Source organism: Phodopus roborovskii, unplaced genomic scaffold (genome assembly GCF_943737965.1).
Source record: "Phodopus roborovskii unplaced genomic scaffold, PHOROB, whole genome shotgun sequence".
NCBI classification, from domain to species: Eukaryota; Metazoa; Chordata; class Mammalia; order Rodentia; family Cricetidae; genus Phodopus; species Phodopus roborovskii.
In genome coordinates this window covers 375,309-402,437 of record NW_026125917.1, presented here as the reverse complement: position 1 = coordinate 402,437, position 27,129 = coordinate 375,309, and the positions used below count along the sequence as shown (strand labels likewise).

Genomic DNA, 27,129 nt, shown 5'->3' with positions numbered 1-27,129 from the left:
ACAATTTGTTGAAAAATAAGTAAAACAATCATTCTGACAAGTTTCCTCAAGCATCTCTGGATAAATTACTCAAGGATAAGTATAAACTCCTTATTTTGCTAAAAGAAAAAAAAACAAACAAACAAACAAAAAATAGAGGGAGCCATTATAGGTTTAATTTTGAAGAAAAATCCCTAGCACACAAAAGGACTTTGGGAGCACATTCCCCATGGGTGGATACTCCCTTATCCTAGAGGCAGGAAGGAGACCCTAGACCTACTTCAAATGACTTGACAGATTTTGATGATCCCTCCTGGAAGGCGGGGGATGGGATGGAAGGGGAGTCAAGGCACATGGGAAGGAGGTAGGGAGGGAACTGGGATTCAATATGTAAAATAAGAATATATATATATATATATATATATATATATATATATATATATATACACACACACACACACACACACACACACCTCTGATTCCATTAAAAGAAGAATAAACTCCTTAATAAAATTAACCAACTTCTAATATCTCTAATATCAGGGTACAGTGAGAAAAGAATGAATTCAGTAATACAATTAAATGATTGGCTCCAGATGAATACAGACAGTCTAACAGTTTATAAGTGTGCCATGGCAGAGAATTTTCTCCCCACCAGCCATAGATTTCAAGTTATGGAAAATCAATCCCAAATCCTCAGATAAGAATATTTGTAATTGAGTGGAAATTCAAATCCCAGCATCAGAGGGTGTAAGCTATTAAATGAGTTCACTGATTGGTAAGCATCTGGTAACTTGTTATGGAGATGAGTAAGAGGACCCCAATGAGGCTGAGGATTTTAACCTTCAGATTCTGAAGGATTTAGTTCACCTGAGGAATTAGTTTCTTCACCCTTAGCAGCGGGTATTTCTCCACTCCTATCTACCACAGTGTTGCCCTCTCCACCTTTGCCTGAGGAAATTAATTCTTCACTGTCTGCTAAACTATCAGTGATCTCACCTGAAGGAGATGCCAGACAAAACAATACTGATGTCATTCAGTGACCAACTTTAGTGATTTTAGCACTACAACCAGATTCGAAGTTAAGCATGCTTTTAGGGAGATAAGAATGATAGTCCAGGGGGATGTGCTATGTACCACTAAAGAACTTAGTGAGTCTGCTAATTCATTCAAGCAGAAGTCTGAGGAAAATATGTGGGAAGGAATTTTAAGGGCATTCAATAATGGTGGAAGGAACATATAAGTGGATCAGACTCAAGTTTCTAACATGGGCCCATTAAATGGAGATTCTAGGTTTAGTATGGAAGCTTGCACAGCCAAAGTTTGTCATAAGATGGTCTATTGAAAAGAAGATGAAGATGTTTGTTATCTCTTTGCTGTGTTGACAAAAGGATTTTAAGATTTAGGGAAACTGCAAAGCTGGAGTGGGTACACTGTGCAAAACCTGATCCCCCAGAAGAAAAACCATTCACTAATACAATGACATACAAAATGATGAGAAAGGCAACAGAGCATTTGAGGTAGTCTATGGTTGTACATTTTTTTGTGCCAGACCTTAGGGTTCTAGATACTGTAGCTCAATTGCATGAACTAAATTCTATGGGTTATAATTGGGTCCTGGAGTAGAAGGGACCAGGTAGCAACAATGAATCTCCAATACAAAGGTAAGCATTGTTAAGGCTATGTGAAGCACAGGTGAAAGAATGCCAATAATTGCCTGACCCATAATGGGCAGCATAGGCAAAGTGATATTTTATGGTAGTAACTCTTGTAAGGAACTTTGGGAATGAGTAATAGATTGTGTTTATTGTATAAAAAATATTCCTAATTATGTAATTATTAAGAAGCCTACTATGTTTTACTCAGTCTCTATAAGCAGAAACATTACTGAACAAATCCAAGAAAGGCTATATTGAATAGTGGTGGGAGGGAATCTAGGCCCCTAAAACAGTTTCTAGACCTGAACCTCTTTGCAAACCCTCAACTCCTTGAATGAAAAGATGTCCAGGGTTCCCTGAGGAATGACCTAAATAAAAACACCTATGAATTTTGCTGTTAGCTTTCTCCAATATTTCCACAGAAAGACACATGTCTTTTTACAAGGATAACTGTACCCTTGGGGAAAGAAAATAATCAGAAAATTCAGGCTTTATGGGTTACTGATTCCAGGAGCGTAATTGGTACTAATTCAGTTAAAGTAGGGGCTTATGGAGGTCAGATGACTAATTGATTAATGGAGCTTTGGGTAAAGTCTTATTCACAGCATTCACAGTAGGCCCAATGGGCCCCCAATTTCATCCTGTGGTTATTTCCCTACTTTCTAAATGTATAATTGGTGTGTATGTACTTAGAAGTTGGCAGAATTCCCATATTGGTTTTGTGAGGGCTATTATGGTTGGAAAAGCCAATGGAAGTCATTGGAGTTGCTTCTACTAGGGAAAGAAATGAACCAAAGACAATATCACATCTCAGGAAGAATTATAGAAACTATTGCTAACATCAAGGTCTTGAAAGATGTAGAGGTGATGGTTTGTACCACATCTTCCTTTAAACACTCCTATTTTGATTGAAAAGAAGACAGATGGATCATGGTGAATGGCAGTTGACTATGGCAAAATTAATCAAGTAGTGACACCAATTGTAGCTGATGTACCAGATGTGATATTCTTACTTGAGCAGATTAACACATCTACTGGTACATGGTATGTAGCTACTGCTTTAGCAAAAGCCTTTTTTTCTTGAAAGCTGTCCATAAGGATCACAAGAAGCAATTTGCCTTTATCTGCTTGCCAGCAGTATACTGTACAAGTTTACTGCAAGGATATATTAACTCTCCAACTCTGAGTCATAATTTAGCTTGAAAGGATCTTGATCATGTGTATGTTCTGTAAAATATCACATTGATCCACAATACTGATAACATTACACTGATTGGATCAAGTGAGTAGGATGTAGAAATGACTTTGAATTTGTTGGTGACACATATGGGAATCTGAGGATGGCAAATTAACCCAAACAAAATTCAAGGGCCTTCTATCTCAGTGAAATTTCAGGGAGTCCACTAGTGTGGGGCACACATATTCTTTCTAAAGTAAAGTATAATTTGTTCTTCAACCTTCCCATTACCAAGAAAGCTTAATTGGATTGTGGAAGCAGCACATTCCTTACTAGGTAGGGTCCCGTTGCATATATCAAGTAACTTGGAAAGCTGCTAGCTTTGAATGGGGACTAAAACAGGAAAAGACCCTTCAACAGGCTCAAATAGCTGTGTACGCTGCTCTACCACTTGGACAATAAGGTCTAGAAGACATGATGATAATTGAGGTGTCAGTGTCAGACTGAGATGTTGCCTGAAGTCATTGGCACTCCGATATAGGAAACCCTAGCAATTTTGGAGCAAAACTCTACCATCATTTGCAGACAACTATTCTTACCCTAGAAATTTTGGAGCAAAGCTCTACCATCATTTGCAGGCAACTCTTCTCAATTTAACAGACAACTCTTGGTCTGCTATTGGGCCTTATTGGAAAATGGACATTTGACAATGGACCACCAAATTGTCAAGTAATTTGAGCTGCCTATAATAATACAGATACTGTCTGACCCCTACCCCAAAGCCATAAATTAGTAGGTGCACAGCAAGAATTTATTATCAAATGGAAGTGATATATAAGTGATTGGGCTTGAACAGGTCCTGAGGACATAGCCAAATTACAGAATGAAGTTTCCTTCATGTCTATGGTTTGTACTTTGTTAAAATCATTTGTGCTTCCATTCATGAACCTATAGCCTCGTAGAGTAGGCCTTATTAGCAGTAGACTGAGGAAGAAATGATTAGGGCCTTTTAAAGAAACAATAATAATGGTCCTGTTTCTGTGTGCTATGCAAACAATACCCTGAAGTGTATAGCAGTAGTATCACAACTTTCTCAGCCAACCCTGAAAGAGATCAGTGAAAAGAAATCTTCATTGTGGGTAGAACTTCAGGCAGTAAACAGCGTTGTGCATTTTTCTTGGATGGAGAAATGGCCAAAGGTCCAGTTATTTTTTGATTCATAAGCTGTAGCCAACTGATTGGCTGGATGATCAGGTATTTGGAAACAACCTTATTGGAAAATTTGTGAGAAAAAAAATGGGGAACGAGTATTTGAATACACTTTTTACAAATGGTACAAGTAAGTGAACAGGATTGGATATTATGCAAATGTTTATTAAATGGTGACTTCAATAGAGGTCAATAAACAACAGCATAGGAGAACCTGTTCTTCAGACAGTCAGCATCTTTCAACAGAATCCCCTGCTATTATCAATAGGCCCATGAACAGAGTGACCACTGTGGCAGAAAGAGAGGGTATTCATGGGCTCAACAAATAAACTTCCAAGGTGAATTGGCCACAGCTTCTGCCGACTGTCAGGTCTGCCAGTAACAGAGAGTAACACTCACCTTCTAATATGATACCATTCCCAAGGGTGACCAGCCAGAAGGCACATAAGGTATATTGGCTTACTTCCTATGTAGAAAGTACAGTGAGTTTAACTTATTGGAATTTACACTTATTTTGTTTATGGACTTGCCTTTCTTAAACATGATGCTTCTGATAAACCTACCATATAGGGACTCACAGAATGCCTTATCCAGTGTTATGGCATTGCACATAGAATTACTCCTGCTGAAGAAACTCAATTCTTAGGCACACAAGTGTGACAACTGGTCTACTCTCAAGTCGCTGATCACATTAGGTTGCCTGCTATCCTGACACAGTTGACTTCACAGAAAGAATGGCATTTAAAACAGAGTTACAATTAGGTGAATAATTAGTCTGAATAAATGGTGATGTTTTTACCCTTAGCCAGAATCTATGGGTTCAGGCATGAAGTCCTGTAAATGGGAACAGTTCCACTCACTATCACTTCTAGTGGCCCATTAGGAACAAATTTGCTTCCTGTTCCCACAACTTTAAGTTCTACTGACACAGAAGTGTTGGGTCCAGCTGGGGAAGTGTTCTTGCTAGTAGACATCAAAAACATTCCATTGATCTAGAAGTTCAGATTTTTAACTGCTCCCATTGAACTTCTGAGGCACAAAAATCAACAGGCTAAAATAGCAAAAACAGTATTATAGAAGGGTGGTTCAGACTTCCAGGCAGCAATTGATTCACTTCCCTATAACAGAGATAATAAAGATTATACTTGGAGTTCAGGGGACCCATTAGGGTATATCTTGTTGCTACCATGTCCTGTGGTTAAAGCTAATGTGAAACTACAACAACTGGATTCAGGCAGAATGACAAAGGGCACAGAACCTTCAAGAAAAAAAAAAAGTATAGAGCCCCTCCTGTTGTAATTTAAGAAAAGCAGCATGTGAGAGAAAGATGCCATGAGTCTGTGTTCAGGATTTAAGCAGAGGGTTTTTTTTTGTTGTTGTTGTTGTTGTTGTTTTAATTGGGGAAAGGGGTCATAAAAAGGTGAAAGGGAAGTGGGAGACCAGCTTTTGGAGGCAAGACCAGCAGGAGAGATGAAAGAGGGGGAGAGAGAGAAAAGGAGAGAGGGAGAGAGAGAGTAGAACACACACACACACAGAGAGAGAGAGAGAGAGAGAGAGAGAGAGAGAGAGAGAGAGAGAGAGAGAGGAGTTAGGCAAGGTCATTAAAAAGGGAACATAGTGAATGTGTACAGCTGGTTCTCTTAGTGGCTGCAGCTGAGGGTGTATCCTGTCAAAACCCCAAGAACAGGCCAGTACAAATGCCTGAATACTAACACCTCCTCCTGTAAAACAACTAAAACTAGCTGAGCTGGTTGCTGTGGGTGGAAGAAATACAGAATGGGTAGTACATGAAAGTAATTATAAATTCCAGCTAATGCCATGTGACCAGTTGCAGAAATGGTAATTATGACTTGGTTTATGTTTCCATTTGGAAATGAAGCGTGATATAAGCAGATGTGCTTCTATTCAAATTGGCAAGGGGTGGGCTTAAGATGTCTAATCATAATTTTCAACTTGACAAAAATTAGAATCAAGTATAACCCAAATAGGTAAGCATACTTGTGAGAGATTATCTTGCTTGGGTCATTTGAGTTGGGGAAAATAAACCTTAAATATGGGCCTTGTCTGCTAGTGGAAGGGCACATAAAATGACCTGAAAGAAGGAAGCTCTTGGTGTTTGTCAGCTTGCCCTTACTCTCACTGGTAAGTTCATCTATCCTGTTGCTGAGCATTTCTTCCCTGGTATAGGTACCTACTTCCTCAGGATTCTAACATAGACTAAAAACCAGCAGCTTGCTCAGAATCCCCCAACACTCTAGTATCAGACTGACATTGCTGAAACATACTATGTCAAGGAGTACACAAATATCAGGTTCTTGGTCTTTCAGTCAGGAAACTGCGGGTTTACCACTCTAATATAGTCCCTGTTTAATATATGGATATTCATTATATAAGCGCTGTTACTTTAGAGAACATTGGCTAATAAAAAGTAGTATTATTGTAGTTCTAAGAAATGTTGGGGCGATCATTTGTCAGAAGCAAAGTTGCTTGTTAGATAACCATAGGCCCAATTCAGTGTAGCATTTCCTTTGGAGAGAGTCATGCGATCAAAGATAATTCATGAAAAATACATTATCTTGTACTTCATACTCCCCAGCCTCTGAACATGACATGATTCTTACTTATCTGCTCTGTAATTATAGTGGAGATGCTGTATTGAAGCTATAACAGCGAATAAAGCAGGCCACATTTCTATCTAGTCTAGTGCTTGATAACACTTTTTGTGAGGTGTGAAAATCTAGGACAAATAGTTGAAATGCTACTGTGAGATGGGTATAATGAAAGGAGTATGACATCAAACTGTTAGTCGGGTACAAAGGTTAAGGTAACTAATGAACATGTGGATTTCTTAATAGAAAATTAAGTATTTATAGATATTAAAGGATTGCCTTAGGTCAAATGGTCAGGATTCAATAACATAGTAATATTCTGATAGTACTGTAAAAACCTAGAAAAACATATCCATTTTGTTGCCTGTTATTTTCCAGTCTTTTTTCAAATATTCCAATAGTGAAGTTGAGTTTTAGTATAATTCTTTGGGGGATATAACATGTTACAGATTTAAATTAAATTGAGATTATCAAAACATGGTTCATAAAATGGAAGAAAATATTTTAAGGTTTAGCCTATCAAATAAATGAAAGAAATCAGTCTATTGAGGCAAAATTCTGGAACACAAGTAGAACCATTAGGTACCACGAGGTCATACAGCATACATATTATGGACAGAATTGTATGCATCTTTGATTTCACTTCTTAGATTCTTTTGTGGTTGAATAACTCACCCAAATTAACAATTTCACTTATCTGAGCTTGTATCCCTCATTCACAAGTAGTGAGGCTTAAATCATCCTAACGTGTTTCATAATACTGCTTCCATAGTGTCATCAATAATTGAAAAAAGCAGAAAGTGTAGGAAGGCAAAAACAAAATAAAATGTCACTGAGACTAATTGAACCACAGAGATAGGGTGGCATGGAATCTGAGCTGCTCAAACTTATAAATCAAAAGTATTTTAAGCTTTTTTGTTTCAAATATAGAATATATAAATTCAAGTTAATGAGTTAATGAGATAGATACCCTGCTGGCATGCTTTAATGAATGGATGATATCAGTGGGAAATAAATAGCTCCATTTGCATGCAAACACAGAGTTAAATGAGTTGAAAATATTTTTCCTTTAAATAAATGTGCATCTGGGAAAACAAAAGCACTTATACTCTCATGTTTTCGCTAAGAAAATATTAAATACAGGCTAACCCTGGCTATTATCAGTTGAAATTTAGTTTCTATACTAGAGGAATTTTACTATAGGTTATAAATGAGATTGAAAATTATATACTCCTTGTTAGAAATAGTAGGAGACAGAGTAAAACACAGAACTCTAAGTGGAGAAGTTCAGTTTCACATAACAGAAAAACATGATCTAAGAGAAAAGAAAGGACTTGAGGATATTCTACTATGAAAAATGTTTATGAATCATTGTTTACCCTTTGTCTTGTAAAAGAGGCAAGAAGAAAGGAAAAAGAAAATGATGTAATTATATTATAATTATAATAAAAGAAATAATGAAGTAGGGGCAATAGCCTGAAATCAAATAGTCTATGGTCATACCACCCTGAAAGTGCCCGATCTCATCTGAAATCAAATAATTATATGATGATATGTTTGGGGACTTAGAAATGTTGATCAAACAAGGATAGTAAATATTAAAATTGCCTATGTTTTAATTACTATTCTAAGTTTTTATAGCCTGACCACCTCATAATTTTTAATAAATGTGGTTTGATGAAAGATCTACCACTAGTCATACAAATCATTTATAAATGTTGTTTTGCATATCATTCTTCAAAGGAACAAAGCTGATGAATACAATAAAGAAGTAAACAACCATCAATGCCTCCTTCCCAAAGAACTGCAAAACTAAAAGTCTTCGTTAAATAATGACCTGCTTTTTGCTTTTAGTTTTTCTCTTTCTTTTTTAATGAGTTATTTTTAATTGATGACATGAATAAAATGTGATTGTGAGGCCAAGATAGTAGCATCTGGAGAAAAGAACCAAGGTAATCTGCTAGGTAGCAATTTAAAGTTATGACACCATCAGATTTGTACCATGTTAAAACCATTCTAAATGCAAAACAAAATTAGAACAAAACAAGAATAAGAACAAAAAGGTATTCTGTTTAAAGCAGAACCCCAAGACAAATGAGGATTTTTTTTTCCTAAAAGCATGTCTTGCTGTTATCCCTACCTACCTTTAAGCTTACCTTCATAAGGGAAGTACATACAGTTAAAGGAGTAAAGCAATTGTCACTAGACTAATCTCTGATAATTTCATTTGTTTAGCCTTAGGTGTTACTTGTCAGGTGGATAATGTTCATTTTCTGGACTAGATGGGTGTCATGATTGAATGACGTAAAAGTAACTTGTAGTCAAATATTTCAAAACACTTGCCTTGAGTAGAACCAGCTGGAGCCTCCATGTCACAACAAACAGGAGAGAATTTAAAACCTGTAACATTAAACATTTTACTATTAATCTTTCTCTAAGTTGTCTGACATTCCTCAAATTTCAACATGAACAATGCATCAAGTGTTTTTTTTAATTTGAATTGGAAATAATCATAATTTATAAATCAATCCCAGTTCCCTCTTCCTCCAATCCTCCCATGTCCACCACAGATCCCCCCCCCCCATCCCACCATCTATCCACACCTCAGGGAGGGTGAGGCCTTCCATAGGGGAATCATCAAAGTCTGTGTCATCATTTGGGGCAGGGCCTAGGCCTTCCCCGTGGGACGGGCTCCCAAAATCCATTCATATACTAAAGATAAATAGTGATCCACTACAAGAGACCCCATAGACTGCACAGGCCTCCTAACTGACACCCACATTCAGGTGTTTTTTTTTTTAACGTAACAGCATTGATAAAAAATAACCTATATATGTATCATAAGATTCCCTCATTAAAACATAGTGCTTTTTCTTTTCAGAGTCTTGGAAACATCAATGCTACTTTCTTCTACAATTTTCCTCATCCCTAAAAGAAAACCCACTGATGATCACATAAGATAGAATGGTATAGTCTAGGACAAAAATTCTTTCTCCATGTAAGTTTCAACTTAGTGATCTTATAGCAATTGTTTGTATGAGGGGATATAACCAGCCTGGCAGAGATGAACATACTGAAAAGAGACAGCTGTGTCTTTTAATCTGACTACCAGATGACTGAAACGACAATGGACCCCAAAGAAATGGGAATTTCCCAAGGAATCTCATACTGGAATTAGGAAGGGGCACCAGCTGGAGGAGGAATTTACCACCCAGAATGAGACTGAAACATAGACAATGATGCTTTCTGTATTACTGTTTGTTTTCACTTAAATTCTGTTCTTACAGGCATATATTGAATAGCGGGTATATTTTTCTACTATCCTCTTTTCTCAGCTCTCCCCATCCCTTTGTTCTGCTAGAAAAATTTATTTGTTTTCATTTAATATATAAGGATGTTATGTGATTGCATGATGAGGCAAAAAGTATTTGTCATTTTAAAATGGTTTAATTTACTTATTATGCTAACATGAATGTGGATAAAAGGGAACTCATAAAATTTTGACAAAGAAAATTATGGTTAAACTAGATGAATTTGATTAATAATCATTTAATATGCCTATTATGAAATTACTTTTTGATAGAGGGAGAAGAACACACTTTAAATAAGTTAACTTCTTCCTCAAAACTCAGAAAGTGAAAACATTTCATTTTCTAATTGTATAAGGAAATCATATATAATTACAACATAATGATATTGCTGCTAGTAGTTATTGTCTGGCAAATGACTGGTGTCTTTAAAATAATTGTGTATGTGAAATAATTTCATTCTAATGTGGTTAATGTGAATCTGTTTATACACCCAGCAAGTTAATTTGGATCAAAATAGAGAGTCCCTACAGAGACTGTGCATGCTATATAATTGTTCATCTACTTGTTCATACACTGATATAAAGCCAAAACACATGAAATGAGTATTTCCTATAATAAATCCCACTGGGGTAGCACTGGAAAATAAAAATAAAAGGTGAGTAATGAATAAGACATTCACAATATTGCTGACTACATGAGATAATTTCTCTAGGGGGTTCCTCAGAAATGAAGACTATTCTGTGTCGTTATAAATAAATGTGTCTATTTGCCACATACTTAAGTATACTCCTTTTTCCTGGGAACCTGCTAACATGTATTTGTATTCTGCATACCAAATGAAAGATGGGCAGATATAAGAAGTGATAACAAAGCAAAGGAGGAAAGCCATTCTTCATGAATTTCATTTGAATTGCAGATTTAGCTTTCTTACCATTTTCCCCATCAGACTTCCGTTCATGGTCAGTGTCAGTCAAGGACAATGCAGAGTTCGCCCTGCTGGACAGACAGGAACTATGCTCTGACTTCATGCCTCTTATCCACATTCTGAGCGCATGGTCAGGTGACGCAGCACCTTCTGTCTCTGTGTCCACATCAGACCCCATCTCTAGCTGGTAGCCATGCCGAGAAACACTGTGCATGTCTGTCTGATAGCCAGAGCACAAAGTAGGAGGTGTTTCACAGAATTCTATCTCTGAAAAGAATCAAAGTTCAGACAAGAGGGTATATAAGTATGAACAAAACCACTAACTTTCATTTTTCTGTCCTCAAGTTTCCACTTCCCCATTTCTAGTATTTGTGAGTTTTTGCAAAGTTAGCAAAGTTATGGTAGCTAGAATTCTGTGCTTATTTTGTACTTCTATACTTAAAATTATGCTCCTTTTGATTCTTACAAGGTTCTGGTTTTAAAAAAAGCATTCTCAAAATAGCTTAGAGCAATAATATCTTGGTTGCACAAAATATAATAAAATAAGTATGTATAATAAGTATAAAGTATAGAGAGATGTCTTCGAAAGCAATTTCTCTTAGAAAATGAATATATATGATCTATACCGTACACCTATGCTGAAAATAGCAAAATTATTTGCTTTTCTAAGTATAACATATATATTATATATAATCTAATAAGAAATATAAAACAGAAAAACATTAATCAAATAGATTATTCAAGTACATACTCTAAAATTATGAGCAACTAATAATTGTTTTCCACTGTTTCCAAATGAGTTTAAGGTGTACTTTTTGCCAATTCTTTTGTTTTGTTTTAATGCTGGAGAATGACTGTACTTGACCTTAAAAGAAAAATCCCAAGGTAGACAGTCTATAACACCAAACGGCTACCTAGAGGAGGAGGAGAGTGAAAAAATGAGAAAAAACATGCCCTTGACTTAGCCTGCAAGGACCATATCAATGCCAGAAGGGCTAAAGTGAAAGAGTAAGGAAGCCCAAAGTGTGAGGGTAAACAGAGCAGAGATAGAAAAGAAGGAAAAAGAGTTAAGCTTTTCTGATAACTCAAAGAGGGCAAACTTGGGAAGCTAGATGGCTGCAATTCTGGAAGAGACTGGGGGTAGATGAGGGATAATTATTTCTTTGCTCTTTAAACAAATAATAACAACAAAACATACAAAATCGATATTGTAACATGGCAGTACCTCACAGTTTGGATGTTTTCCATTTCCTTCCAAATTTTAGAAATCTAACATGGTTAGAATCTTCAGTAATCATGTCATTAGTAAATGAAAAAATAAAATCCAGTATGCTGGTGGTACTTTTCCATCAGCGTACACCAAACAGCAAAAGCCTCTATTTCTGTATTCATTTATTTATTTGTTATTGCTACAATGTACAACATGAGCATCATTTCTGCTAGACACCAGTAAAGCTCTATCCACCTACTGCACGATTATCTGGAATTCTGTCTTATAGTCAATATATATTCAATTATGGCAATGTGTCAAAAGATGTGGGATGCTTTAACAATCCTAATAAGTTAATGAAAAATGACCACATGCCAAGACATATCATTTGAAATGTCCATGTAATACTTAGATAAGGTAATCCGGGGATGTAGTACACTACATAGGATTTTCTCAGACTGACATGGGAGACAGGGTATGTCAATTGTCTGGGAAAAGGCTTAACTGACGGCATCTAATCCATACCACATATCAATAAAATGCAAACTAACATGAATCCAATTCTTTGAATATAGAAAATGTTTACTCTTAGACCATGTACTAAAGAAAATTCAGAAGGCAGTGTATAATGTGTGGTTAATAGTTTTATGCTCCTAGCACTGTGCTTTGTGAAAAAGACATTAAAGACAAATAAATCTACTATAATGTATTAGGAAATTCAATAACAATATATTCTTCTAGAGTTGAAAGTCACTACTCAGAATGCTACTTTGTGATTGCATAGATTAGTTTCTTTCAAAAACTGTACTTTTCTACTAGAATTTATGTCAAGTTCAAGGAAATAATGTTTTAAAGATAGCTTCGGCTTCACTTATCAAACACAAAACCTTATTAAATCATGGCCTTTTCTGCCGTAAGGTTAAAAAACAAAATTCATTTTACTCAGTGTAAACCTTGGAATATTCATTCTAATTTCACCATGATTCTTTATTGAATACTACAATATTAGTGTTGCTACAGCAACTTGTTAATGAACATGTCCACTTATAGGTAAACTAATAGAATGCTACATAGGTTTTTCAACACAGCTCCTTTCCTTTCCCTAGAATACCATTTCTCAAACTTGCTTACCTCAGAATCATCTGGAAGGCTTGTTAAAACAAATGGGTGTACCTTACTATAGCTTCTACCCTGCCCTGTGCTTTAATGCGTAATGCAGTAGGTATGCAGTTGGAGTAAATAGTTTGCATTTAAAAGGATTTTAAGGTGTGGCCTGTAGTCATCATTGGAAACACAGTTTGAAAACTTAGGTCTTAGAGTTTTCTCTAAAGTCCATGGGAAAAGGAAATCAGTGAAGGTACAAACGTACCATGGCATTACTGCAGATTTTCACCTGCCAGCTTGAATTCTGGGGGCAAATAAAAGAAAATATTTGTTCTGAATGGCTGTGATGTACCTCCATGTATTTTTCATAGATTTAGATAACTAATTAGGAAAGTCACGTCCCAAAACAATGACATATTTAGTTTCACTCAGGTGGTGGAACATGAGATGTGAATTTACAAAGATTTTTAAAATGAACATCTGAGTCATAACATTTCTTGAAAAAAAAAGATGAGTAAATACAAATAGAGGACAACTTGCCATTCTAGATTGATAAAACACCGGGAGAAATATTTTTCCCTCAAGGAAGCACTGACAGATGTAGGCAGACTCCATTTTTGTTAAAGAGATTTATTTTCTGACTTAAAAGGAAATTTGAGCATTGATTTGTTCCTTTAAAAGTAAATGTCATTTAATATTACCAAAAATTGCACAGGATAACCAATTTGTTTTATATAGTATCATTTAGAATACAAAGGCTAAATCATAAATATTCTAATTAAGTAAGTTAGACAAATGTATTCTTTCTTCAACAAACTATAGTTGAAAAGATCTTTGCAAGCCATTAGCTGTTCATTTGTATAAAGTGGTGAAGGAGGCAAAACTAGAGTGATTGTGAAAATGCAAAGAAAGGGAGAGAAATATTTTATCATCACAAGTGATGTTCATTGAACTGCTTTACTTCCTTTTCCTGAAGTCAACGTTATTATTGCTAAAAAATTTCTTAAATACACAAAAGTATGAATTCTGCTTTAAATCCCCACAGGATACATTATTTAACAAGCAATTCAATGTACTCTTAGTGGTTGTTTTTAGCCACGCACATATAAACTTGCTACCTAAAATGCTACATATTCCCTAGAGCAGATAAAGTTCAGCTGTGTTTATTAAAGACCTGTTCTTACCAAAAGGCTATCCACAAGAGAAAGGAATGTATAGTCCTAAGATTTAAATGGCTAGACTGATACATGAGAATCTGCATTCCAACTACATTCCAAGAATAAAATAGGATAGAGATGTTTAAGTAAATGTACCTGCAGTCCCATGAAAATGTTTCTAATTTTTATTCTGAGATAAAATTATTTTACTATACTGCAAGAGACTACATAGGAGAGATTAGAAGAGTGAACATCCAGTTTTTAAAATGGATAATAGGTTTGAGAAGATATTTCACAATAAGTGATATAAGATTGGCTAATAAATGAATAAAATATATTTAACACAGTTATCAGAAAAATATAAACTAAAACTGCAATGTAACACAACCACATATGGCCTAGTATAAAATACAAACAAAGAAATAGAACACAGAAATTCCTTACTGTCTTGGTCACTATTACATTGCTATGAAGAGACACCATGTTCTAGACACTCTTATCAAAGAAAGCATTTAGTTGGGTGATTTGCTTTTAGTTTCAGATGTTTAGCTCATTATCATTATGGAAAAGAGTATGGTGGCAGACAGGCATGGTGTTGAAGATACATTATAGCTGAGAGATACATCTTGATCCAGAGAGAGAGAGAGAGAGTGAGAGAGAGGGAGTAGGAAAGAGGGAAGGAGAGAGGGAGAGAAGGCCCTCATACATCAATCAACAATCAAGATGACTCCCCATAGTCACAGCCATAGGCCAATCTGATCTGGGCAATCATTTTTAATTGAGAGTGCTTCTTCTCAGATGAATCTTGGTTGTTTCAAGCAGGTAATTAAAAATTAACCAGGACAGATACCTATTATCTTGATTGAGTTACAATTTCACAAATACCAAAGAAAGACGCTGTTCCTGTCACCTCAGTTAAAGAAATTACAAGGAAAGTGAACAGAAATATTCTTACTTAAATCTAAACCAAGAGACAGTCAAGGTTAATGGGTGCATTTTATTTTAGTGATCCTCTTGGGCTTGATATTTTCTTAAGGAGATTAGCAACTGACAATCACATTTAGATAGAAAGTAGGATGAAACTGTAACTGCTGAGCCTTCCACAGTTACATGAGTATCCAATAGTAGCAAAGCATGAGAATAGCTTGAAACATTCTGACATGTTGCATCACCCTAGGCTACCCATAATGATGAAAAGAAATTAATTACTTAAATACTGAGGTGTTGCATAAAACGAGGTAGTGAATTTTCTGTCTGAATGCAGATGTTGATTTTTAGGTGGCAAGTGTGGCAAAGTCATTTATCAGAACTAGAAAAGGAAAAATAATATTAGCTATATCTCCAATTTTATAGAAGTCCTATTTGTAAGCTTTTGAAAAGTCCATGAATTTATTATCCTTAAACTTCTACCTATCAATATTCCAAGGATTTTCAAAGCATCATGATCCAGGCTAATATTGCAAAGTCAAGGAACATGGTTATTTTAGCTATGACTTGAAATTTTGGGGATTTAATATATAATAAGAAGAGGTTATTTCCAAAATAATGGATGATGAAAAATTATTGCTCTTAGTTTGTGTCATGACAACTCATGAATTATATAGAAATAAAAGTTATTACTTATACAGTTTTTAAAAATAAGTCACTTGAGGTAATTCAGAGTCTTTAATTGTAAAATATATAGCAACATCTCAAAATAAGAATCTAAAGGTCAACTTCTAATTATAACCTGAGACTCTCAGAACAAAATACGACTGGTCAACAATTACACAGAAAGAGCTTTGTGATGAAAAAGTACACATAGAAGCTAAATAAGTTCTTGTGTTATCATTAGAAAACTCAGTGCATTAAAGTATTGGTGCAGCCTGAGGAATCATTGCGAATTACACATTTATTAATATACAGAACATTTAAAATACTAAATTTAAAAAATGCAACTGTGAAAATGCTTTCTCAGTAAAAACATAAAATTACCACTTTACCATCAGGTTATCATAAACAGGACTCTGTTATAATGAATTCACACAATTGAAAAATATTATTGACCACTTAAAAATCCATTACTGGTTCTAGGGAATATTTAATAGTTTATTACAATCTCTAGCAAAGAAAAATACAAAGAAAGTAATTAGCAATCCTTGATATGAGACAAATAATTTTCACTACTGGAAACTGTTTTCTGTTTCTCAGTTTGGAGCCTTTCAAAAGAAAATGATATCACATTTTCGAAGAAATCAGTTGATCTGAGTGTACTCCAACACAGCTTCACTGAAAACTCACTCAATTTCAAGTCAAAAAACAAAAACAGCAGCCTTTGCTGGTTTTTCTTAAAGGATTAGTCCAATTTTTAATTTCCTTTTCTCATTATGAAAACCCTTTATCAATTGTTTGCTGCTGCATAAGAAAGTGAGCAGCGTGAGTTTGCATGACTAAGTCATGTCCTTTGCAAAGTTCCACAGAGAGTCTCTTTAAAGGCCCTAATGACAGCAAAGTAATAAAAGCATGTCATGGAAATCTGACTTTTAGTTTCAGGCTGGAGGCTAATCTGCCTTTTCTGGGGTATAGGACTGAGAGGGGGAGTTCGCTGAACATGTAGAGTTGGGGCTTGTGGTTATCAGAGAAAAAAATAAAATAATTTTCTTCCTGAAACCCACTCTCCTTTTTGCATTTCCAAGTGCTAATGATGCCTTATTTCACTTTCAAGATCTCTCCATCTGATAGTTATACAGAAAGGACACCAGCAAATTCCTGCAGTGTTTAAACCCAGAAGTATAAACATTGATCATCTATTAGAAACTGCTACTGCCAACCTGGAACCGTACCAGAACATAAATTAAAAAAAAAAAAAAAAAGAAAGAAAGAAAGAGAGAAAAGAAAACAAACAAACAAGAAAACCAATCTGATGCCAAAAAGAATACTCTCAAAAGTACAGTGAAACATTACTATGTAAAATAATAGCCTTTATCTGGGAAGCCCAAAAAATAATTGCACAAAGTCAAAAGAGATGAGACAGGAACCTGGGGGAAATCTAAACAAACTTGGATCATACTTAAAGATTTTAGAGCTGGATCAAAACAATAAACAGTCTAAAGAGAGGAAATAAATTTAATTTGGGAATAAGCAAATGCCATTTCCTCAACTAATTTTTCATCTTAGAGATCTCTTCCTTTTGACTGTATTCACATAAAGAGAGAGAGAGAGACAGTGAAAAGGAGGAATGCCAGTTGAACAGTCTTTGTGACAAGAACATGAAAAGGAAATCAGGGACCATAAAAGAGATGATGTCCTGGACAACAGTTGAAATTTGATCAATGAGAACTTGCACATGCTGGCTTTATTTCAACATTTCGAATAAGACAGGGACTTCCTGGCTTAAATGAGAAATTTTCAGGGCTACTGAACACTGCAAGTACATGATGTTCAATGGCCCTAAAAATTTCTCATTTCTTACTTGTGTTGGTTCAATTTTCTGGCTATTCATAAAACTTTGGGGCCTGCATCCTTATTGCCCAGTGTGGTCTTCCAGGTATGGTTGAGTACTGGCATTATGCTCACTAAGCATGTAACACTGTTTGCTCAGTGAATTGGGCTCGTGTGTGTCTGAAATTTTAAACTACATTAATCTACTGTACAATTCCATGTAGTGGGTGACACCATTAAAGATACTTGTGAGTGCTTCACACATAAATATATAAAAGCCTACAATATGACTTCTGAAACATCCCATGGCTCTTTGATAGCAGTTGTTTTGTGATGAATGAGTAAGATGTCAGAGTAGAACCCAAGTCAATGCTCATGAATTACTGAATAAACTACATCCCACTTTATTGTTCTTATTAATACCTTTCTGAGACACTCTATTCATAACTGCCTCTGTGGCACTGAACATGTCATGTCAAGCACCTAAAATCCTTCTCTTTGATCTTTATCTAATCTGATGATGCACTAATCTGTCTCAGCATTCTCAGAAAATTTTCTCTAAGTTTCCTTCATCCCAGTGATGTTACCTTTCATGCTAACACTTAGAACCTATTTTATACTCGTATGCATGGCTATATATTTTTCTCATTATTTATATCATATATATTGTCTCTTGAATCCAACTGTTGCCTCCTATACTGTACAGTATCTTCTACATTTTTGATATCTTTCAATATTAAAAACTTTATGTCGCTGAGTGGTTAAAAAAAAGTAGAATTTAGGTACTCATACTGCAACATTAGGATTATTTTAATGAATGAAAGGTTGATTCTGAAAAGGGGTTATCTGCAAGAGTTCAGATGTCAGAAAATAAAACATATCTTTTAGAAGATTGTCTCCCAGCTCCCATAACTAGGGTCCACAGAGAAATCTACATATGCATATTTCCTGGCTTTATTTCATCTTTTCTATAAAATGTAACACTATTTTAGGCAAAGCAAACACAGATTAAGAATATATGTCCCTAGTTTTAGGCAAACTGTAAACAAATAATTCAAAATTTCTGTTTATATATCAAGTCATTTTCTCTTAGTGTGAGCTTTTAGAACCAGAACTGGGCTTTATGGCCAGGGCTTGAGGTATCAATATCACACACCCAAAAATGGTAACTATATAACAATTTTTTTGTTATGAATAAATAGCAAGACAAGTATGTCAAGATACCCTGATATGTATACTTAAATATACATAATAAACAGAAAAAATATTATAAATTGTGTAATCTGTGCAGAACTAAATAAATTGAGGTGATTTCACATATCAAAGTATTATTACATATCAAAACTTTATAATCCAATGTATATATGAAATTACTCATAAAAGGGTTAAAATCATGAATATAACTGTGACACATACAAAATGGTTTTGCTTAACAAAAATGTTTAGTAATTCAGTTTGGAAATTTTTCTTTCACTAAACTGTCCATGAATTTCCAATAACTGATGCTCTGCAAATTTGGCAAGAAGGAAAGTACAGCAGGCTACTATCTGTGGATTCTGAGGAACAAGCAATTTACAATATTAGACTAATGTAGAGTAAGCCTTCTGGATGCTCTGATAGAAATAGTTACTCAAAGGAATACCATTTGTCATAATGAGTTACAAAATAAGTTAGAAAAATTCTTCAGAAATACACTCTAGAGTATAGGACTGCAGGGATTTATTGGAACCAGTTGAAAGCTATTAGTAAAAGACATTTAAGCTTTTGTTAATAGAAACATCTTTTGCCTTTGTCATTAGTCACAACACAGAGCTCACCATGACAATGAGTTTAGAAAGTATCCTGTGGAGTGCTTATGATGATGTAATCCTCCAAGTGGGTAAAAGCTGAGTAACAACTACCTGGCCACCTATCAGGAAGTTTTACATTTGGACTCCCTTCAAAGTAAAACGTTAACTTTTGGGTAGTATTTCAACTCTCAGCCCACAAAGGTGACAGAGAGCATGTTCTTAAGTTTGTTCCAACACTTGTTTAAATAAGTTGGTAATGGTGCAACTGGCCTAGTGTAAGAAAATATGTTTTAAAGAGACACTTTATTTACCAGAGCACTAACCAAATGGACACAAGAAATTGGAATTTCTCAGAAAACCTCATGCCCTGGGATGAATAGCCTAGGATAGCCAGAAATTGAAACTCTTCTCTCCAAGTAAGAGCTTTACAATGCTGCAGAGACAATGGTGAGTCAATGGTACATGAAGTACACCTTGACCTAGACTGCTAAGATGTAAATATTCCGAGTCCTCTTTGTATACTTTAACTTCATTACAGAATCTGAAGGACTCAATGGAGTCACTGTATATCTTTGGCCCTATTTCATATGATGTCACATTGTCTAAATCTCATTTTCTGTCTTTTACTAATTATTTTGGCTGTTCCAACTAGCTTAAAGAGGACGAGTAGGCAATCATAGCTTCTTGGTGCACACCATGTGTGATCCCAGGTTGAGTAGCAACAGTTGTTTCCATTTCAGTCTTGTTACTATATTTTTCTTTCTTTTTTTTCATAGTTCAAGGACAAATTTGGCTTTAGGACTGGTTAGAACTTCATATCTTCCAAAGTGAAATGCTTATATGCTATATTGTAGAATGTACTACCCATCAATATTTACCAGAGAGAAATGAAATTGCATGCTAATATAGTAATGTATATTTTAATGCTTATTGCAGGCTTGTTTGGGAGAGGTGAAAGTTGGAAACATCTCACAAGGCTATCAGCAGAAGAAATTCAAACTATATACACCCACATAGTTGGGTAGTACCGAAACATTAAAAAGGGACAAAAACATATTTACACACACAACAGCAAATAATATTAAATATTTATAGTGAATAAATATGGAAGTTATTATCTTGAGTTAAAGAAGCCAAACAGCCTGACATTTGGATGACTACAGTTCTCACACTTTATGGAAGCAATAGGACTTAAGGTTGATGCCAGCCTAAGCTCCAAAATGAGACTGTATCTGTGATAGCTAACATTATTTATCAACCTGACAGGATTTAGAATGACCCAAGAGGTAAAGCTTCAGGCACATCTGTGAGGAAGTGTTTAGATTAGGATATGATCTTGGAATTCCTGTGAGGTATTACCTACATGAGGTTAATTGAAATGGGAAGACCTACTGTAATGGAGGGCTGCACCATTCTCATGGTTTGTGTCTTATTCTGTAAGAAATGGAAGAAGCTTACTGAATGAGAGCTTTCATCTCCCTCTACTTCTTGCCTATTAATATAATGTGCCAGCTGTGCCAGCTGTCTCCTGATAAGCTGCCAAAGCTTTCCTTACTTGATGATAGAGTGTATCTTCAAATTTTAGACAAAATAAACCCTTAAAACGTTTTGGTCAGGTTTTTAAAGTAATATTGCTTTTATAAATTCTCTGGGAATTTCATAGAATGTATTTGGATCATATTCATTCCCCTCTTCCAATTTTTCTTGGTTCCTCCCCTATATCATTATCCACATAAGGACACAAAGTAATGCTGTTACCCAACCTCTCTCTCTCTCTCTCTCTCTCTCTCTCTCTCTCTGTGTATGTGTGTGTGTGTGTGTGTGTGTGTGTGGTATATGTGTATGATTTAGAGAATGTGGTTTGTATTGGCCACCTACTCGCAGTCATTGAGCCTGCCGTGGAGTACGGTCAACATGCAAAGTGCCATATCATTGAAAGGAATTGACTTCCTGTCTCCTAGTAAGCTCCTCTGCTATGTATGGGAATCCATGCCCACCTCATCTACTCCAAGTTTGTGTTTTGTTTGACTGGTGTTTGTGCAGATCTTCTGCATGCTGCCACAATTTCTGTGAGTGCATATGTGCATGTCCTCACTCCCTTGTATCCATAACATTCTGTTTTCTTGGTGTTTTCTACTACCTGTGGTTCATACAACCTTTTTTTCCCTCTTCCATGAGGGAGCTTTTGGTGGAGGGATTTGATAGGTACCATTTAGCGTTACACACTATATAATATCTTATTCTCTGTTTGTTGAATCACTGTGGGTGTCTGTATTGAATCCTTCTGCTTAACAAGTTCCTTGGTTGAGAGAAATACTGCAAAAAGTCATTAGCAGTTTTAATGCTAGGTCCAGTTAGGAGAATAGTAGTAGTAGGTTTCCCCTGGAGCCAAAGTCCTATGTAGCCACAGGTTCTTGTCCCCATTAACAGTGCCCAGTATTGCCTCCATTTCATAGAATGGGCTTTAGATCCAATCAAAAAGAGGCTGGTTATTTTCAAAACATTTATGCCACTATTGCACAATGAGCATATCTTATCAGGAAGATAGCTTATAGATCACAGGGTTTGGTCATCTATTTTGTTGCTACATCAAAGAAGGTAAATAATACATTGGGAATGGTAAGTTTGGAGCCATCCTTTGCTATGTAGAAGAACCACATGTAAAATAAACAAAACATAGAAAGTCAAAGAAAAAAAGTAGGACAAAATGTCTAAATGCTATAGAATTCTGTTCATGCACAATTCTGGAAGGTGAAAACTAATCCATGGTGACAGAAAGCAGATTAGTGGTTGCTTGCTGATGGGTAGACAGAAAGTGAAGGGTAAAAAGACAATGAGGAAAGATAAGATAATAATTTGGGGGGAACATCTAGGTTGACTATGAAGATTTCATAATATTTTCAAGGTTATGTACATAATTCAAGTTCATCAAATTTCACATTTAAAATGTATATCATCTATAACATGGTAATTATACTTTAACAAAAATTTATATTGATAAGACGAGAGGATGACAAAATATTGTCTGCTTCAGTAATTCAAATGTTCTAGCAAAACACTTGGAGTTACAAAACAAAGTAAAAAGGCTTATTATATTATTATTATTATTATTATTGCTATTATATTAACTGCCTTGAATGAGAGAAATGTCAGAATTTTTAAAGTTTGTCACTTGCTTTCACTAACTCCAATGGAATCAAGACAGCTTAAATGCTGTATGCTTAAGTCTTAGATTGACGCTGCAGTGACTAACAAATTTACTTTGATACTGTTCATGACAGAAAGGATTTATAGATCCTGAACAGTAAAATACAACGAGAGATCATGAGGATTTAATATTATCGATGACTTCATTCACTTTAAAATACTAGTTGGTTTTGTTTTATTATGTCAATAGAGATTTCTTTCATAAACCTGGTTATTCATTATGTTTATATGCATTAACTCTTTCAAAGGGGTCTAAAGGAGAAGTTAGGGTTAACCAAGTCAAAATGTAAACAACCCTGAAAATATACCTTCCCAAAATGGGGTGTTAGTACTGTTATGGTTTTAGTGACTTTTTTTTTCTTTGAGAGTCGGTCTTACTGTTTATCTTTATCTGTCCTGGAACTCACTATGTAGACCAAAGTGTGTTTGACCTCACAGACATCTACCTGTCTCTGCCCTGAGTGTGGAGATTAAAAGTGTGTGCTGCTGTGCCAGGTTTAGTAATGTTTCCATTGTATACTATTAATCTCTGCAAGGTTTTAAATTGTATGCAGATATGTATATGTATTAAGTGATAGAAATCAACATAAGTCTATACTGTGACTTAGTTGTTGCCCTATTCAATATTTACCAAAGGTAGAAGATTTTGACAACAGTCAAATATCTTTGCCATCCAGGCAAGGGTTGACTTCATTTTAGGATATAGTAGATAAGAACAAAAAAATTGATGGTGGTTCTTTACATTATAGAATTACCAATAAAATAAGTATTTGGAAATAAAGGTCACTATAAGCTGTAGGAAATGAGAAATTAATTTACTTTGCTTACCAAGAAATTCATGAACAAATTAATAAACACAAGGTCTTACATCTAATCACTTGTAGTATATTTCAGTTAAGTACAGATTCCATGGTCCTTGGCTACAAGTAATTAGAGGTCAAGCTACAAAGAACACACAGAGTCACATATTAGGATAAGAAGAAAATAAATCCAAATGTGTATTTAGGATTTTCCTTCACCGGGTCTTGAAGCATATGTTATTTCATTTAATCCTCACAGTATGCCCTCTAAGAAAAGTTGCTATTATTCCTGTTTTCCTAAGAAAGCAACTGAGGCTCTAAGAGAAATGAAATAAATTGTCTAAGGCTGCATGGGTGCTAAATGGCAAAGCTAACTCAGAACAATTTTAACACTGGGTCCTAATCACTTCACAGAGTATGTGAAGTTATAAGTAGCCCATTCAAATTCACAGCCTAGCTCTTATTTGTGCAATGTGCATGTGGCTGAGGCAAGAACTTCCTGCTTCTTGCTTCCCAGGTTTCATTCAGTTCACTGCTGTTTCCATCTGGATTTTCACAGCTAGTCACCAAAATACTTTGAGGGATATGGCAGCCAGAAGACAATGGGCATTTCCTCCATCACTCACAGTATGAAAAAGGGACCCTTACACTCTGCATATATTAGCTTATTGTTGTTATGCAAGTTTAATGTATTTTTATACCTCCTCCTGAAGTATTCCACTTTGTGCTAATTCTTATGGATTCCCTTCACTATCTTCACATCACTTTGACTCACTGAAAACAGCAGTGATATTTTAGAGCATATTTTGTGCTTTCAGAAAACACAAACAACATCTGTGTCTGCAGGCAGACAAATAAAAGAAAATATTGGCCTCTCCTGCGTTTAGCTCCAGAGCAAAAAGCAGCTGCCTTGAGGAGAGTTTTGGAATTATTTAACAACATTAACAACAATGAAAGGAATATTATTCACTGGGAATTGTGTTGGGGGGCTAGTGTTAGCACATTATTGCCCAGCCAAAGGAGACAGTCAGATCAAAATTCGGGAGCATGTCTCACTTACAAGGTAGCATTATGATCACACAATAAATAGATTGAGCCTAAATCTGTGACCTACTTTATGAGTTTTATATGTATTACAGCATTCAAAGAAATGTTTTGCCTTGAAAATATTCTAAACTTCTCAATTATATGTCTAGAACCATTTTTATTTATTTTAAACGTAGCAAATGATTATGAAATTGTACAAAGCTATCTCTTTAGCTTGGTGTTAATTCTGCAGGCAACTTTAACAAATTGTCTAAAAAATCTCTCATTGCTAGAAATCATATACAGAAGCAATAATAACATTATGCTTTTGAGTAGTTTATTTACATAGTATGAACAACTTAACCCAAGCATTCAAATTGGTATTTTGAGCATTTAGAAATGGATAAATTATGTACATAATGGCATAATAATCATTTTCATAGGACTGTGAACATGTTAAACAGATTATGAAGGCTGCTAAAGCTTATACATGATAGATATAATATGAGTCTATACAAAGCCTGAATGGTTGACTCTATTTTGTCCCCAGTCAACACCTCAGGGTAAAAAAGATTCACAAACAACCAAATAGTGATTTGATGTCACATTCAGACAACACCTGCTTGGCTGGATTTTCATTTTCAACTTGTCTCTACCACTGTTTCCAAGCTTTGACCATAATGCTTACTGCTCCTGTATACAGGGATTCCAGAATTATAAATCTAACAAATATGACTAAATTGTGAAGCTATTTTTCAAGAGCTCGGTGTACTGGCAGGTGCCTTATATCCCTGATACCAAAGAGGCTGAATTTAGCATGGGTATCATAGTGAGAAGCCATTTTAAAAATCGCAAAACCAAACCAAAACAATAACAAAAAGCCTCAAAAGTTTTGTATTAGTGCATAGCTCAAAAGTATATTTACCTAGTGTACACAATCTTCTGGGTTTAATCTCTAAAATTGCAAAAGATTGCAAAAGAACAAAATAATTACTTGTAGATATACAGAGCAGTCTTAGAATTATGAGGCCATGAGCTATAATCAAGAATGTAAGAAAATCTATTAAATCAGAAAATATGTATTCAACCTCTAATACAGTGGTGCCTTATTTTCAGAAAATAAGAAAAAATCCACAAATACTCAAGTTCTCACAGAAATCATATTCTAATGGTAATTGATTAAATAAATTCTCAGAACCATACATATTTTTATATTAGTCTCAAAGGTATTATGTAGGTACTAATTCAGCATTAATTCAGAAGTTAAGGGTAAAAATACTACATTTAGTCAGAAATATACAGGACATTGGCTTTTTCCACACAAGTGAACATTTATTGGGTAAAAGACACACCCATATCTTTTGTGTATTCTCTGTTAGGAAGAACTGAGGGCACGTGTGTGTGTGTGTGTGTGTGTGTGTGTGTGTGTGTGTGTGTGTGTGTGTGCGCGCGCGCGTGTGTACACCACATATGAGTGCCTGCACAGACCAGGAGCATCAGATCCCCCAGAGCTTGAGATAAAGTAGATTTTGAGATGACCAACATAGCTTTAGAGAACCAAGTATGGATTATCTGCAATAGTCCTTTTAAGTAGTGAATTATCTCTTCACTCATCCCTCCGTACATTTTTAAATGAGTATAAAATAAACATTCTTGCTTTGTTTTTTTTTTTTTTTTGATGAGGTGACATAAAACCACACAGAGATCAGGGATGCATTAATGATGGATGACTAAAGCACATTTAAAACAACAGAAAGTCAGTTTTTACTAAAAGTACTACTAGTATGAAGTTAGTGCTTTGTGACCCAAAGTAGATAATTTCTGTTAAATATTCCTGTCACATAATGGCCATATCAACAAAAATGAGTCTTCTTACTAAACATGATTCACACACACACACACACACACACACACACACACACACACACACACACCACAAAACATATATGTCCCAACTCACATTGTGAGATTTAATACTAGCATAATTTATGATTTGTGAAACATGGGAGGCTGATTCTAATACAATGTCTAAAACAAGAGGATGATATCCAGCCCGAGGTTACAAGAACAATCTGATGCTTCTCTGAAGTAGAGAAAAAAATTTCACTGTATTAAAATCTATAGAAAAGGGGACATATTTTTACTACTCATCACATTACCTAAAGAATTAACTGTTATATGAAATTATGATGCCTTCAGATTATCACATATTAACAATAATGGCCACAAAGTCAATTATCAGTTATTCTGGTGTTTCATGTGCACTATGTATTCTGTGTAGTGATATAGTCCGCCCATGGCTCCACCCCCAATGGGCGTGGTCAGTGCCACAGAAGGACTATCTCACTACAAATCACTACACTTCTGAAATGGCATTAAAATATTAGGCTGATATTTGGCAGGTAAAGAACTGATTCTGAAAAGGTTAGAAAACTTGACCACCTTCTTATACCAATTTAATAGGATGAGTGCTATACTTTCACTTCATAATAGGAAAAATTATTTCAACATGGATGATACCAATAAACATGCTAAAGTGGACAGGGG

At 35.3% G+C, this 27,129-nt stretch overlaps 1 protein-coding gene across 1 annotated transcript in view; it reads right to left on the bottom strand.

The window, feature by feature from the left end:
- LOC127217970 (teneurin-1-like) overlaps positions 1 to 27,129 on the bottom strand; it is a 593,057-nt gene that overhangs the window by 310,043 nt on the left and 255,885 nt on the right. Inside the window, exons 3-4 of the mRNA XM_051178980.1 lie at positions 10,875 to 11,135; positions 8,976 to 9,032 (exon numbers count right to left, since the gene is read on the bottom strand). Coding sequence (XP_051034937.1) covers positions 8,976 to 9,032; positions 10,875 to 11,135 — 318 coding nt within the window. The remainder of the gene's footprint in view (positions 1 to 8,975; positions 9,033 to 10,874; positions 11,136 to 27,129) is intronic.